Consider the following 15,707-nt stretch of genomic DNA (forward strand, 5'->3'; position numbering starts at 1 on the left):
TCTTTGGGATGTGGGAGGAAACCGGAGCATCCAGAGGAAACCCACGCGACTACAGGGAGGACATGCAGACTCCACACAGAAGGCACCCCAGCCGAAGATCGAACCGGAGAACCTCTTGCTGTGAGGTGGCAATGCTAACCACTGCATCATCGCGGCCGCCTTCAGCAGAATGCAATAAATCCTGTAAATCTTTATTTTCCACACAGTTAGAACTCATAATTTTCTGTTTGAGCAGTCCAATAATATGCTGTTGATACTTTAACATATGAAATTGGCAGTTTAAAGCCCTGATTGCCAAGGTTGTAGAAGTATAAACCTTTTTACCCCATCTGTCCAGTGCCCTGGAGTCTCTATATCAGAAGGGGTAGGATTTTTAGCAGTAGAAGCCTTAATGCCCTTGGGCCCCTGAGAAATGGTTTCTGGATCCGCAACAGGATTTTTGAAAAGGAACATGTGGGACTCGGGAACCCTGTAGTATCAGTCAGGTTTACTAGGAGCTGGAGACAGGAAATCAGGGACCATACTGGATTCCACAACACATCATCAACAATGTCTAGTTCAGGAGGTATAGCCAAAGGCCTATGCTGAGGTAGAAGAAGGAAATCCCTAAGCCTCTTTTTAGATTCAGAAAATTCCTGACTCTCCTAGTGGAAATGCTCCCTTAAGGTATGTAAAATTTCCCTAAAAGAAAAGTCCTCGGGGGGGGGGGGGGGCAGAGGGGATGGAATCCTCTGCATCACAATCCTCATAAGTAGGCATGGACAAATCCAGGTCATTGGAAGAATTACAAGAAATGGAGTCCTGATCAGAAGATTCATAGTCAAACTCAGCCCTAGGCCTCTTAGAAAGGGGGGGGGGTTGACTAGATTAGAGTAATAAGATCTTCTTCGGCCACTTTGATCATTTGTATTTTAGGCACAAGGGCCTGAAGATGTGGCTTGGGAGTCTTTTTTTAGACATAGATCGAGATTTAGGCCTTAGTATAGAAGGTGGAGTCTGCACGCCTGAATACACCCTCCGAAGCCGGTGCCTGTACAGCGGCTCTGGACCCATCCAAGGTAGAGACATCCACGGGTTCCATAGGAGAAGCAACTCGCGGCATACCGAACTCTGAATGGGTCTCAGTAGAGGCCTGTGAGCCAGAAGTAGCAGGTATCAGGGGCTGCGAAAGCACCTTACTGAGTACCGGCGATCTGGCGACTAGCTTAGGAGAAATGTCGGCAGTTTTGGACCTCGACAGCCTGTCTTTTTCTTTGCATTTTTTCAGAATTCCGGTAGTCGGATGGCTAACCGTCGTCATTTCTGGATAATTAAACTGAGAACCGAAATATTTAAAGGCTAAAATGTACAGACGACGGATAGTGCGCTGATTAAATAAAGCGCGAAACCGACAGCAAGGTATGTCGAGGTCAGGGCCTAGGCAAGGAACAAGTACAAATGAAAATCTTTATGAGGTATTTGCTTTCCACAAGTAATGCAATTATTAACTTTTACTGACATTCGTAAGGAGCAAGAAAAAGTTTCCCCAATGGGTTACCTTAGCTTTAAATTGAAGACTTCGGTTCTGAAACTCGAAAATGAAAATTTCAGGAGTCGGCCGACCGGCACTTGCGAACTGCTTCTGCTTCGGGCACTGCATGGCAAGAAAGACTGATGTAATGGCGTCGGCTGCATGTTTTATACCCAACGACCTGATGTCATGGAAGAAGGGTCAGCAACTGACGCAGGACCCAAGACTTTATTAATCAGGCCGACTAAGGGCAACCTGCCAGCAGATTACCCAAATGTAATGACTGCAACAGTGAAACACGACGAACATCAGGAATAAAGGAGAGGCCATTCTAGACTTCTGTCTGGCAAATGGCTTGACAGTAGCCAACACATGGCTCAGAAAGACAGAGGGTCACAAGATCACATACAAAAAAGTGACCAACATGGAACTTGGGTAGACTTCCTCCTAGTAAGGAAAGGGCAGTGGGGTAGAATCAGTAATTGCAAAGTTATCCCCAGTGAAACACAGTTGGCCCACAGCATAAACCACTGGCTGCAACAATCAGCTACAAGCAGTGGTCAGAGAAGGCTCTGAGGCTAAAGACCTGGAAGTTGACTGGACAGAAAGTACAACAGCTCAAGGAATTACTTAGGGCTCTAGGACCTCAAGAAGAAGAGGATATAGGCAGAGATGAAGAAGAATGGCAGCGCCTCAAAACACCATGAGTGAGGACTACAGAATAGATATTTGGATGAGCCAGGTATGGAAATAAGGTACTAAGGAAAGCTGGTGGTGGGATGCAGAAGTCCAGGAAGTCATCAAAAGAAAGAGGGAGTGCATGAAAATGTGGGAGACAGAAAAGAAGGCCTAGACTAGGAAGTAATACTGCTGGGGTAACAAAGAAGCTAAGAAAGGAGTTGCAATAGCAAAGAACATGGCATAGGAGGCACTCTACCAGCTTCTGAAAAGTGATTCTGTAGGTGGCACAAAAACTATATCAGGTTGTAAGGCAAAGAGATAAAAAAAAGATGGTCAGACACCCTTCACAAGGTACAGGACATCAAAGGCAGATGGAAAGAGTACTTCCAGCAGCTTCTGAATAAAGAAAACACTACAGTGCCTGTACTGCCGCAGACATAGCCTATGACGGGAGAAAAAGAGGAGCCCACCCTAGAAGTAGGAATAGAACTAAAGAAAATGAAGTCAGATGAAGTCACAGCAGATATGATAAAGATGCTAGGTGAGATAGGAGAGAATGGCTCCTGAGGGTACTCATACCAGTGTGGAGAGAAAGGTGTACCCCCTATGACTAGAGAATAGGCATACTCATGCCAGTGTACAACAAAGGGGACATCCACAACTGTGGGCAGTACAAAGGTATCAAACTCCTGTCACACTGAATGAATGGCTCTGGAGAGGGTGACTAAAACAGATATGCAGAATAGCAGAAAGTAAGATGGGAGATGAGCAGTTTGGATTCAAATCAGGATGCAGCACAATGACCCAGTTTGCAGCGAGGCAGACAGTTGAGAAGAAGCTAGAGATGAGGAAAGTCCCAACTGGGAATTCCTAGACTTGGAGAAAGCATATGACAAGATCCCAAGAAAGCTGACTTGGGCAGTACTGCGATGGTTCAAAGTCCCCCACACATTGGTAGAGTTACTGCAGGCTGTATACAAGGACCCAATGACTCGAGTACGAACAGTGTTTGGTCTCACAGAGAGGTTCCCAGTGGGAGTGGGTGTGCACCAGGGTTCAGCTCTGAGCTCACTATAGTTCATAGTAGTGATGAACTACATTAGCAAACCGGTCAAAGGGGACAGATCATCAATGTTGCTGCATGCAGATGATGTGTCATTACAGGCAGACTCTGAGCAAGAACTTCAGCAAAGGATAGGTGAATGAAATGCAAAACTGAAGACCCAATATTGTGTAGCACTCCCTGTTATTGCTAAAGGGGCATTTCAAAAATCAAATGGAAAATTTTAAGTACATAACCGGCATCTGCCTCACAAATACTAAACATGCCGTTCAGTGTTGTACTTTGACATGTGGATGGATGCGTGTGTGTGTAGCACCATCACATACCTGTGGAGCTTTATGAATCCGAGCCACTATGTTTTACACATCTAGAAGCTTGTACTTTGTTTAATCTTTTGAACTCCAGTAAAATTTTCTAAACCCCTGTAAAGACTAATCTCTTCTGAAAAAAGTCATTAGCTCGCCCATGTAACCACAGGGCATCCAGTTACAGTCCGGAGGGCAAAAAACCTAACTGGGATAAAATTCAAAGATAGCCAGGAATACTTGCACTAGCACTGTGTGAAAATGGACATATCACCTGGGTCAGCAGTTGTACTAGCACTATGTGAAAATGGACATATCACATGGGTCAGCAGTTGTGCTTGCACTAGCACTGTGTGAAAATGGACATATCACCTGGGTCAGCAGTTGTACTGCACAACTACTATCCTGTAGTGTGATGGCTTTGTACAGCTGTTCCTTGGATGTCCTCTCTAGTGTGAGTGCAACAGTTACTGTGGGCTGCAGGCACATTCCCAGACAGCACAGTTTAATGTGGGGGAAAAAACACCTGGCTAACACCATGCAAAAGCTCCCAAGGAGGTGAAATGTATTGCGTTTTAACTGTGTGTGGGGGGTAGGGGTAGTAACACAATTTTGAATGAATGTTCCAGGACTTTCCGGTCGATTGCTATTTTTCATCTATCACAGAAATGCACAAGATGTAACTTAACTAGATCTGTACCATTGTTAACATATTCTTGTGGAAAAAGAGCACATGGTTGAGTTAAGGGCCTACGAGTACAAAATAGTTGAAAGCTACAGCATGGTAGCCCTGACGGCCCATAAGCCTTTGTGAGTTATCTTTACAAGCATGGTAGCCCCGACGGCCCATAATCCTTTGCGAGTTATCTTTACCAGCATGGTAGCCCCGACAGCCCATAAGCCTATGCAAGTTATCTTTACCAGCATGGTAGAACCGACGGCCCATAAGCCTTTGCGAGTTATCTTTACCAGTATGGTAGACCCGACGGCCCATAAGCCTTTGCGAGTTATCTTTACCAGCATGGTAGCTCCGACGGCTCATAAGTCTTTGCGAGTTATCTTTACCAGCATTATAGCCCCGATGGCCCATAAAGCTGTTGCGAGTTATCTTTACCAGCATGGTAGCCCCAACGGCCCATAAGCCTTTGCGAGTTATCTTTACATTACATCTGCTTGATGGTAGGAGTAAACAATAAGCCTCAACATTCTACCTCTTCTCCACCTAACCTTCTCTTTGCAGTGATTCTAGCTTTTCCATGTCTGTTGAATGACTCTGATTTCTCTCCCATCAGTTACTCTGGTAGTCCATTCCATAGTTCCACAATCCACTCTGAGAAAAAGTACTTTCAGAGAGCCAAGGAATAGTTAATTCTTGCAATCTGCTGTCATTGTCCTCCACTTCCTGTTCAAAATGATTCCTTGAAATCTCTCTGGCATGTTCCTGTGTACCAGTACAATTCCCCCTACATATTCTCAAGTGATGAGTACTCTAGCTCCAATAGCCTCTTGTCATACCCCTTCATCTTCACCCCATGGATCTTTCTGGTAGCTTTCCCCATGGATTCCTTCCAGCATCCCGATGTCCTTTTCCTTATATGGTGTCCCGAACTGCATGCAGCATTCAAGGTGTGCCTCACCAAAACCCTGCACAGTGGATGGATTATGTCTTTGCTTTAAGAATGTATCCCCCTGAGGATACAAAACAGCATTCTGTATAATGCTGTTACAGCATCTCTCTCACTGTTCCTGGGTTTCCAATCCAGGTCTGATCAACACCCCTAGATCCTACTTCATCATTTCCACCTCTCCCAGTTGATACTTCATTAGCAGGGGTGTTGTGGCCTGAATGCAGTAGTTTACATTTGTATGCAATGCACCTCAACTGCCACCTCAATTGGCTGGGGTCAAAATGTTCTGTACCCATCTGAGACATATCTGAGGGAACAGAAAACAGGATCATCCTCTTGGTTAATGATGCAAAGAGATGTACTGCAGTGGAGCATGGGTGAAGTGTCTGGTTTAGGATTTGGAAAAGCTGATCTAGTAGGCAGAGAGGTGGCAGTTGAGGTGCATTGCTACTACATGTAAACTACTGCATTCAGGCCACAACAGGTTACAGGATGTTTTGACCCCAGATTATTTGACTCCAGCATTAACAGATTCCAAAACTGTATCTGTGAAACTTTAAACATACAGATCTAACATTAGTACAGTATAGAAACCAGAACAATATCTATAGAATAAACCACTGAAAGCTTCATATATGCTATGTAAACAATATACGCTAGACTCAGTACCGGAACTGACGGTAGTACATAACAGTATGAGATTAAATCAAAGAATACGAGCCATGAAACAGACCATATTGGCAGCATGAAGTCTTGCTAAAACACCTGCTTGAACTGATTTTACACAGAGAATATATTATCACCATTAAGTCTAGAGTTCCTTCTTGTGCTACTATTGTGAGATACAAACCACAATGCATTAGTAACACATAACAAATGTAAAAGTAGAATTTCATCACAGTACACTAAAAATGCAACTAGTGCTACCTGCTGGTCCCCATTAAAAAAGCAATAATAAAAGTAATGTTTGAGCCAAGACAATTTGAACTTAAAAAAAAAAAAAAAAAAAAAGTTTCAAAATGCTAGTGTATACATACAATCATAGGAAATTACTAGGCTATTGGCCCAGAGGCCCTTACAAGCCTAGCCAAGAATTCAGCCCATGTTCTGACAAGTCAGCACCCGATGCCCCTGTCCAGCAGCGACACAGGTGGAATCCCAGGGGTGTACTTTGTTCTCCATCCAGTTATCCAGGTTGAGCTTAAAAAGGGTTAATGAGGTACTCTGCTTGACGTGGAGAGGGAGTCTATTCAACAGAAAGGGGGGGGGGGGTCTCTGGGACACAAATCTGTCCCGCCAATAAGTCCTACTGATGTCACAGACCAGGTTGGGATTGTGCGTGTTACTCAAGTGGAGCTTAACTTGTGGCTATGCAGCAGTCCCATCAAGGTGGGGTCTGAGACTGCTTTGTATGCCAGACAGAGGTCACCTCTGAGAAGTCTGTACGAGTCTAGAGGGACAGGGCCTTAGCCTATCTGTGTAGGGTAGATGTTTGAGGCCTTGGATTTTCCTGGTGAGGAACCTTTGTGGTCTCTCCAGCTGCTGCATGTGATTTGTGAGGTGCATACTGAAAGAGGCATTGTACTCAATAATGGGTCTTATAAGGGAAGAATCCAGGGATGTTATGACCTCCTTTCCCTGGATGAGATACCCTTACTAATGAAGTGGGCCATGTAGAAAGCTTTCCATACAACGGAGGCAATATGGTGGTCAAAAGTCAGTTTGCTCTCAGCCTGGGTGCTCAAGTCCCTCACGAATGATTGCGTGCTTAGGACCTTGTCATTAATCTGATAATCTGTGGGGACATCACTCTCCTCAAAGGGGATGATGATGCCTTTTTGGCATTCAGTTTAAGGCCATGTTTCTGGCACCAGTCATTCATTTTGGTGAGACCCTCGGAGAATGTCCACATCACTACGGGAACTGATGAAAGTGCCCAGCTTGCAGTCATCTGCAAACCTGACCAGCCATAGCCCACTGGATTTGGCCTGCACCTCAGAAAAGTATATTCCAAACAGAGGCCCCAATCCCGGGGGTTCACCGCTCCTTATGGGTTTACTGCTTGAGGTGGCTTCCCCTATTTTGACTAGGTGGGTTCCATCAGTGAGCCAGTTTGCTACTCATCGGGTAACATACGGATCAATGCCTAGTTGAAAGAGTTCATTATACCCGAGTGGGGAATAGTATCCAAGGCTTTAGCCAGGTCAATGTAGGTGGTATGCACCATCTTCCCCTTGTCCATGGCTTTGGTGACAGTCTGAAAGAAGTCAACCAAATTTAACAGGCATGACCTCCCCTTGAGGAAATCAAACTGTGTGGGATCAAGTGTTTGAAGGTTGCCAATGTCCTTTTTAATGAGGTCCATGATAATCCGCTCCATGGCCTTGGAGATCAGGCTAGTTAAGCTGATGTGGCTATAATTTTCTGGATCAGTGGATGCTCCACCTTTGTGTAAAGGGATGACCGTGGCTGTCCTCCACTCGGCTGGGACGAAGCCAGTACTCAGACTTTGGTTGAATAGGGTGCCTAATGGTGCTACAAGCTCCTGCCAGAGTTCATGTAGGATGCAGCCTGGGATGTTATCGGGTCCCATGGAGGCTGTATTTTTTGCCTTTGAGATGGCAGTGATGACTTGCTCCCTAGAGATAATGGGAGGCGGCAGGTGCTGGAGATGTCCTGATTTACGGACACAGGGGACAGAGGGTTGTAGTGTTCACTGCCCTGTCTGCCAGAAGGTTGGCTATATCTACAGCGTTTGTGTCTGAGGTGTCCTTAACCACCAGTTCTGAACAAATCTGAATGCTTCCTTTGAGATTGCAGACATATGTGAAGAAGGCCTTATGATTGTCTTTAGCAGATGTGGCCCGTTTGGACGTGAGGTTTGCTTTGAAGGATTTCACTAGTGCTCTTATTTGCTTGTTCAGGTTAAGGACAGATTGCTTCCAATTAGACACCTGCTCCTTCTTGGTCTGGGACAGCATTTTCTTTCCTTTTATTATAGAGTTTATTTATTGCAGATGTCCACCAGATAGGTTTACTCTTCCCCGAGGAGGAGGATTTTGTTCTGTCGAGTATTCCTGATTCCATGCAGCTATAGAAATACTGGTATAGTACTTTGGTGTAGGCTTGGACATATGTGCCAGTTCCTATGGAGGGGGAGGGAGTTATGAAGTTATTTATACCTTCCCTCAACAGGTTGTAATCAGCTTTGAAGAAGTTTTTTTGTTTGACCCAAGCTGGGGATGGGGGAGATGGTGACTTCGAAAGTAGCCACTTTGTGGTTGGATTTTACCAGGGATGATGACACTGTAGGGATGTTACAGTGGTTACTCATGTTGATTAATACTAAGTCCAAGATATTTTCACCTCTTGTGAGGATATCAAAAGGCATTTGCATTGACAAAATCAAGGCATCACCGGGCATTTGTGTTTTGGCATGAGTAGTTCTTCCAATCTATGGTTGGGTAGTTAACGTCCCCCATGATCAGGATAAAGGGTTGAATCTTGATAGATTCAAAGAGGTCCAGATAGGTGGAGTGGGCATCTTCAGTCAAACTGAGGGCCAGTAGCTAGCTATGGTTTGCATTGGGGTCTTGTCAATGGCTAGCTGCACCTGCGGTATCTACTGTGCATCATACTATTTCACCACCCTGGAGGTGGGTATGTCTTTTATATATATTTCAACTTCACCTCCTTTTGCTTTGCTGTCCAAGGTTTGGGGTCTGAATGCATGATAGGATAAGTAACCTGGTATGGCTGGGGTGCTCGCCACAGCTTTGAAATAGGTTTCTGTGGCTGCACAAATGTCAGCATCTTCCAGGGTTAAGAATGCTTGCAATGATTGCAGTTTCATGTTTAGACTCCTAGCGTTTAGCAGTACTAACCTTCAATTTGCGTTTTGATGAAATTTTCATGTTGGTAGTTTTGACCTCATGGCATAGCCTAAAAAAGGCACTATGGGGGAAGCAAAAGCCTGTGCAAGGATCCTGAAACCCAAGCGAGACAGATGCAGGCCATCTCTGGCAAAGCATTGTGATTTGTCAATCATGTCTTCCCAGGCTCAGGTACTGGATCCCCTTGGAATGACACCAGAAACCAAGCCAATTGTTAAAGTCAATAATTTTCTGTTTGTACCAAGGCATCATTCTGGGTGATGGTAGAATCCTGCTTAAGGCTAGGAACATATCTGCCTGGGACACATTCAGCAAGCTCGATCATGTCTCTCTTCATACAGTCCAGGAGGTACGCCTCAAGTCATTCACCCAAACAAACTAGAGTCATAGCAGTACCTGTTGTTGAGAGACTCGAGTGCATGGGTGAAATAGCGGATTCTGGCACCTGACAAAAAAAAATTAATCATGACTTTCTCCTTCTCCAGCCTGGTGAAGGGCACAACTGTGTGTCTCACAATGGAGTCTCCTATGACTAATATGCTGGGTTTATGTTTAGGCCTTAGTGGCTGTGAGACGCAGGTGTGTGGACTGTGTGTGGTGTGGTGGGCAGTTGAGTTCACGTTTGTTTTTGCCTCGCAGGTCTCTTGTTTGGGTATGCTTTTGTTGAGGACCTCTGCATATGTGGGTGTGTGTTGTGTAGGTTGTGGGTGGTGTCTGAGGTGTGGTGTTTGTGTTGACAACCTTCTCAGTGTCAGATATAATGGCTTGTGAAGGAGAGAACGTGGACTCTAGGTTCTTGATGTATTTGCATCTCTCACAAATTGTGTTCCTAAGTGGTTGTAGTAGAGAGCGGTCAGTGTACATGAGGCAGCTGCTACACTGTCTCACGATGCCCATATCAACCAGAGTGGCAGGAGAAAATGTAGGAAACTGTCCATTCATATTTGTCAGAATCTGAGGGAGAGAGGCCAGAGAGCTAAGAGGGTAAATGATGGAAGGTCTAAGAGTAGTACAACTAGGTGATTACACAAGTGCTACCCAAGGTCAAATTTGTAGCTGGAATACCTCACAAAGGGTTAAAAACAGTGCAGCTGTGTACCTCACAAATGTGCAGCTGCGGTGAGTGACATGCAAACAAGCCCAAACCAGCTCAAACACCGGGTTTAAATACCACAACAAATAGAAGATGTAACACAGAAATCTAGCCAATCCTGCTAATCTCTAGTTTTTTAACCAATCAGCTTGTGACAGACAAGGTCGAGAGGAGATAGGCCCCTACCAACACAAGATGTCTGTCAGAAACACAGAAGGCAAACACAAGATGGCTGCCAGAAACAGAGAAAGTGAAAACAGCTCTAGATGCACCAAACCTGTATCCAGACTATGCTACTCAATTTAAGGATCAAGAACACAGTAAAATTCACAAAAAAGCACAGATTAACCACATACAGTTATGTTGTGCTAATCACACAAATTTAGAATACTTACATGGAGCTGATCACAATTTCTGAATGGGCTAACTGAAAATAAATATGTTAACTTCCTAATTAAAATTCCAAATTGATTTTGCTGTACACACATTAAAAACTGTAATTAAATTAATAATATTTACATATTAAATTATACGTTCAATAAATTAACATTTACATATTAAAATGTTAAATCATATTTTAAATTGCTATGTAAAATTGAGTAAAATATTTAGTAAAATGTTTTTATTAAATTTAATTGGGTCAAATAGTCCAGGGTCAAATCATCTGGGGTCAAACTGTCCAATAAATGTTCGCAGATGAAAGTGTATCCAATTGCATTGGGGTCAAATTGCCCAGGGTCAAAATGTTTTGCTTCTATCTGAGACAGATACATGGCCCGCCAGATCACTGCAGTACTTCAGTAATTCATGACACTATCCCTCCCAAAATAAGCCTTTGGGCCGGCCATTAATCTATGCAGTCAACAGAGGTCTTAACCCAAACATTATGCATCATCAAAGCACTGACTGCAGATGTAATGAATGTGCACTCCAACTTTTCTAAAAATAATCTTATCAGAAGAAAACATATGCAGTGAATTATTTTTAACCATAAGGTACAACAGAAAGGTACTTACCCTCAGAATGGTTACTTTCTGTTCTCGTGTTTCTTTCCTTTTGTTGCACGCACAGTGCTGCAGTCACTACTTCGTGATCAGAGTATGGGAAAGTTTTTCCTGGCACACTGCCTTTTGTGGACTGAAGGTGCTTGCATTTTACAGAACAGGAGGCAGAACCCTAAAGAAACAAAAAAGAAACAAACACTTTTAGCAGAAACCTTAACAAGTCTGGTCCTGCAGAATGCTTCAAAGTTAATACTTCCTCAGAAGTTATAGCAAGCGCAGTAAAACAAGTAGCAAAGGGTAAATATACTTTCCAAATCAAAGGTTAAACATTTTCTATAAAGTGGTATGCTTGTTAGGCAAAAAAAAACTGCATTCATTTTACACTGTTATAAAGAATGCTTTTCTTTATATGTTAACAGGCAGGACCTCTGTAAGAATATCCCCAATGATGCACTGTATCTTACTTTAATATGGGGTATCACGTTAACACCCTTCCTACGTACAAAGATATTTTCACCTTTGTAATATTACAACTTTTGAGACTGCAGTAACTGATTTTGAAAAATGCATCCTTTAATCAGTTCATTTACAGCAAACTTTGTGATGACTTTCCAGTGCATGTGCTGCCCATTCCATTAAGCAAACCAGCATATGGAATAAAATAGTACTCAAATAATAACTGCACAGAAAATCTGCGACCATAGTTGAACATTTCCAAAAGGCTCTTTCAATCACATGACTTGAGTAGCTTTTATAAAAAAAAAAAACATTCTGCCCTTCTTACTGACATTCTTTTTTGTTCCATTGCAAGACCAACAATGCAATTTTCAGGGGTAACTCTGCAACACTGTCACATACACAAAATGAGGATATAGGAATCAAACTTTTACATAAGTACCTCCAACTCCCAGTACTGGGGCATTTGGTCTATAAACATACCATGGATGCATTCAAAATTTTAACAAAAAAAGTCTGTCATTGCCCCTTCCTTTATTCTGAGCGACTGAACAAATAGAAATCAAACGTCAGTGATATAATGATACATGTGCTATACAGAAATTTGAACCACCTGCAAAACCATCTGTTCAAGCAGAACTTACACATTCAGATAACCTGAAATGCAAACATGACACACAGCATGTCATTCAACCACCAAATATCTAAAGAATTAGTGGTGACAGGGAATAGCAATGCTGGGTGATGCCACTGCTGCTGACAGCAATGTTGACATCTGTTGAGTAAATCTGCAATGCTCAGACGTTGATGCCACCTGAAGCTTCTGATTTGGCAAGGTTAGGTTTTTGATAAAACTGTAGCTTGATTATGTCATGTAGTTACAATCCTGTTTAAAATGGATATGTCCAGTTATTTATAAAGTAATAGCAATACACAAGTGTCCAGCTGGCAGTAAAATGAATGGTTCTGTGCTCAATAGTGCGTACTACGTGTACAGACGATGATGTGTTTGACAGTGCATACTACGCGTACAGACGATGATGTGTTTGACAGTGCATACTACGTGTACAGACGATGCTGTGTTTACCAGTGCGTACTATGTGTACAGACAATGCTGTGTTTTAACAGTGCGTACTACGTGTTCAAACTAAGCTGTGTTTAACATTCTGTACTACGTGTACAGATGGTGCTGTGTTTGACAGTGCATACTACGTGTACAGACAATGCTGTGTTTAACAGTGCGTACTACGTGTACAGACGGTGCTCTGTTTAACAGTGTGTACCATGTGTGTGGGCAGCACAGTGTTCAACAGTGTGTACTATGTGTGCAGATTAATTTATTGGCATTTGTTTACAGGGAAAGTCCACTGGGCCAAAAGAGCTCAGTTTTAGTTGAGGCTTGGGGAGAAAAGCTCCACAAGGCAGTTAGTACAAATAGTACAAAACATTCAAAACAGTTAGTAGATCAAAACAGTTAGTGGATTGTAAACAGTAATATCAGAAACAAAACAGTATTATACAAAAACAGTGTAAGAAGCATCTAAACATATTATGTATGCAAATTAACACCATTTGAAGTTACATAACTAAGTAGTCATAATATTGTACAGTTGGAGAGAATATAGTGATGAAAGCAGTCATACAGAAATATTTACGTGGTACTCTAGGACTGGTAGACAGCACAGTATTAAAGGGCAATGTATAATTGATTTAGTAACCAATAGTGAGGCACAGCAAAATGGTAGGGTGTAGACAGATAGTAAGGCTTAGAAAAATAGCTTATATGTATTTTAACTTGTGATAGAGTAAGATTTGAATAGGCGACAGCATCATTTAAGGCAAATATAACTTACAGTTTGGGAATTGAGTTAAGGATGGATGAGACCTGAGACATCTGCATTGCCAGAGGGTGGAAAGGTGTTGCCGCCAAGATTTCATAGGTTCGTAGGTTCATAGATTAGTACTAAGCTAACTGCCCTTGTGAGCCATTTTAAGCCTAGCCAATTATCCCTTGTGAGACTCAAACCCTGAACCTTGTGTTTGTAAGGCAAACACCTTAACCACTAGGCCATCTAGGATATATTACTAGATGTTCTGCTATCTACTGGCAGAGAATTCCATAGTTTGGCAAGGAGTAGGAGTAAGGCATGTTGCTAGCTGGGAGTTTTGGTTTGTCAACTTGCAGGAGAGGTTGATTTCCTGACCCGAGTCGCATGTTTGGGTGATAGTGGGTTAAGATGGAAGAAAGGGCCGGGCAGTCTGAGGGTTTGCAAATGATTTTATGTGCTGTGATCAGTTGCAAGTAAGTGAGGTACTGCGGAAGTTCAAGCCAGTTACGTGATTTTAGGGAGATGCAGTCATGGGAGTTGGTCGCAAACTTGGCGACCTTGTTGTAACAGGACTCGAGTTTGGTTTTTAGGGAGGACTGGATACTGTTAAGGAGAGGATTTCCATAAAGGAGAGAAGGTAAGATAAAGTAGAGCAGTTAATAAAGTGTTTAAGTCTATTAAGGGAGCCTAGGATTTTATTATTATTATTATTATTATTGTGGATAGGGAAGTCAAATGTCAAGTTTTCATCCAGAATTACTGATAGTAATTTAGTGTGGGAGACTACCTCTATAGTGGTTTTATTCCGAGATTAAATGATGAAATGTCTTGTTAATAGACTTTTTTCTTGGGAGTACATAGCAGCATTTTGGTTGTGTTGGGATTTAGGGCTAGCTGATTATCAGCCATCCACATTTCAGTAACAGTAAAGGCATTTTGGGCTATGTGCAGAAGTTCGGTTGATTTGGTACAGCAAATAATGGTTGAATCATTTGCATATCATACGACAGAACCATTAAGGATGGAATGAAAATTATTTATAAAAATACTGAAAAGGGGTCCTAAAATGGAGCCCTGGGTGAGGACTCAAGAAATGGAGAGAAAGAGATGAACCATCTAGTCAATTGTTGTCTGCTTTTCAGATAGTTGGCAAACCAGTTTAGAGTGGGGGGAGATACCTAGATTGGAGAGTTTGCGGTGGAGTAGGGGGTGGGAGACCTATCAAAAACTTTTGAGATGTCGAGAAAGAGTGATAATACAAATTTACCAGCATTTCTAGGTTGGTTGACTGTGCACATAAAGGAAATAAGAGTGGTATTTGTGCTATGACCTGGCCTAAATCCATGTTGAGTTGGGGAGTGGAGTTGGTTTAGTAACAGATGGTTTAGAAGCTGATCACAGAATAGCAACGGGTCAGAAATTAGAAATATCTGTGTTATTACCACTTTTACAGGGAGAAAGAATATATGATTTTCCAGATAGTGGGAACATAAGACTCTCGGAAGGATCTATTGATTAGTATGCTGATGGGATAGGCAATGGATCTTGCTGACATTTGCAGGTATTCTGGAGGCAAACTGTCAGGGGCACAAGAGCCAGGTATTAATTTTAGAAGTTTAGTTGTCATAGAGATAGGTAAGGGAGAGAAAGAAAAGGACAGTAGGGAGGGGATTGTGGTGTCCTGTGAGAAAGGTGTTAGTGGAGGAGAGTTAGTACTGGACTTTGGGGGAAGGTAGTAGTGCGTTTAGCTATAGTGTCGAAGTGGGAGTTGGAGAGTGGCTACTTCGCTGGGTGTTTTCTTGGGAAATAGGCAGGGATCGCTTTTGGTTCCAGGGTTAGAGATGAAATGGAGTTCCAAAATAGATTTCAATTTTGTAATTTTTTGAGGCTTAGACAATATTCTTCTGTGATTAGCAACTAGCTGCTTTACTTGCTTACGGAGCGGTCTAAATTGGTGGTGATCAGTGAGATTCTTGTCCTATAGCCACTTTTTCCATATTTTGTCCCTGGCAGTCATAATTTGCTTGGTGGCTGTAGAGGGCCATATAGCGCGCTTAGTTTTTACTCTTTTGTCTTACTGGGGCTAGTCTGTTTAAGGTGTTGATGAATGTGGAGTTAGAGCTCAACGGCCTCATCAAGGGGCAGGACTTTAAGGTTTCTCCGGATTTCATTTCGAGTTGTAGGACTAAAGTTGCTTAGCTTTCTAGTTAATTTGTATTGGTGCTGGGAAGGTAAAGGGTTGGTT

The 15,707-nt window shown here is 42.8% G+C and overlaps 1 protein-coding gene across 2 annotated transcripts in view; it reads right to left on the reverse strand.

The window, feature by feature from the left end:
* Positions 1-15,707, reverse strand: part of SMPD2 (sphingomyelin phosphodiesterase 2) — a 423,565-nt gene that overhangs the window by 146,823 nt on the left and 261,035 nt on the right. For both annotated transcript variants that reach the window (XM_044076594.1, XM_044076593.1), the window contains one exon: positions 11,190-11,349. In XM_044076594.1, coding sequence (XP_043932529.1) covers positions 11,190-11,349 — 160 coding nt within the window. The remainder of the gene's footprint in view (positions 1-11,189; positions 11,350-15,707) is intronic.

This window comes from Protopterus annectens, chromosome 7.part0, assembly GCF_019279795.1.
Source record: "Protopterus annectens isolate FY-2018-M chromosome 7.part0, PAN1.0, whole genome shotgun sequence".
Taxonomy (NCBI): Eukaryota; Metazoa; Chordata; order Ceratodontiformes; family Protopteridae; genus Protopterus; species Protopterus annectens.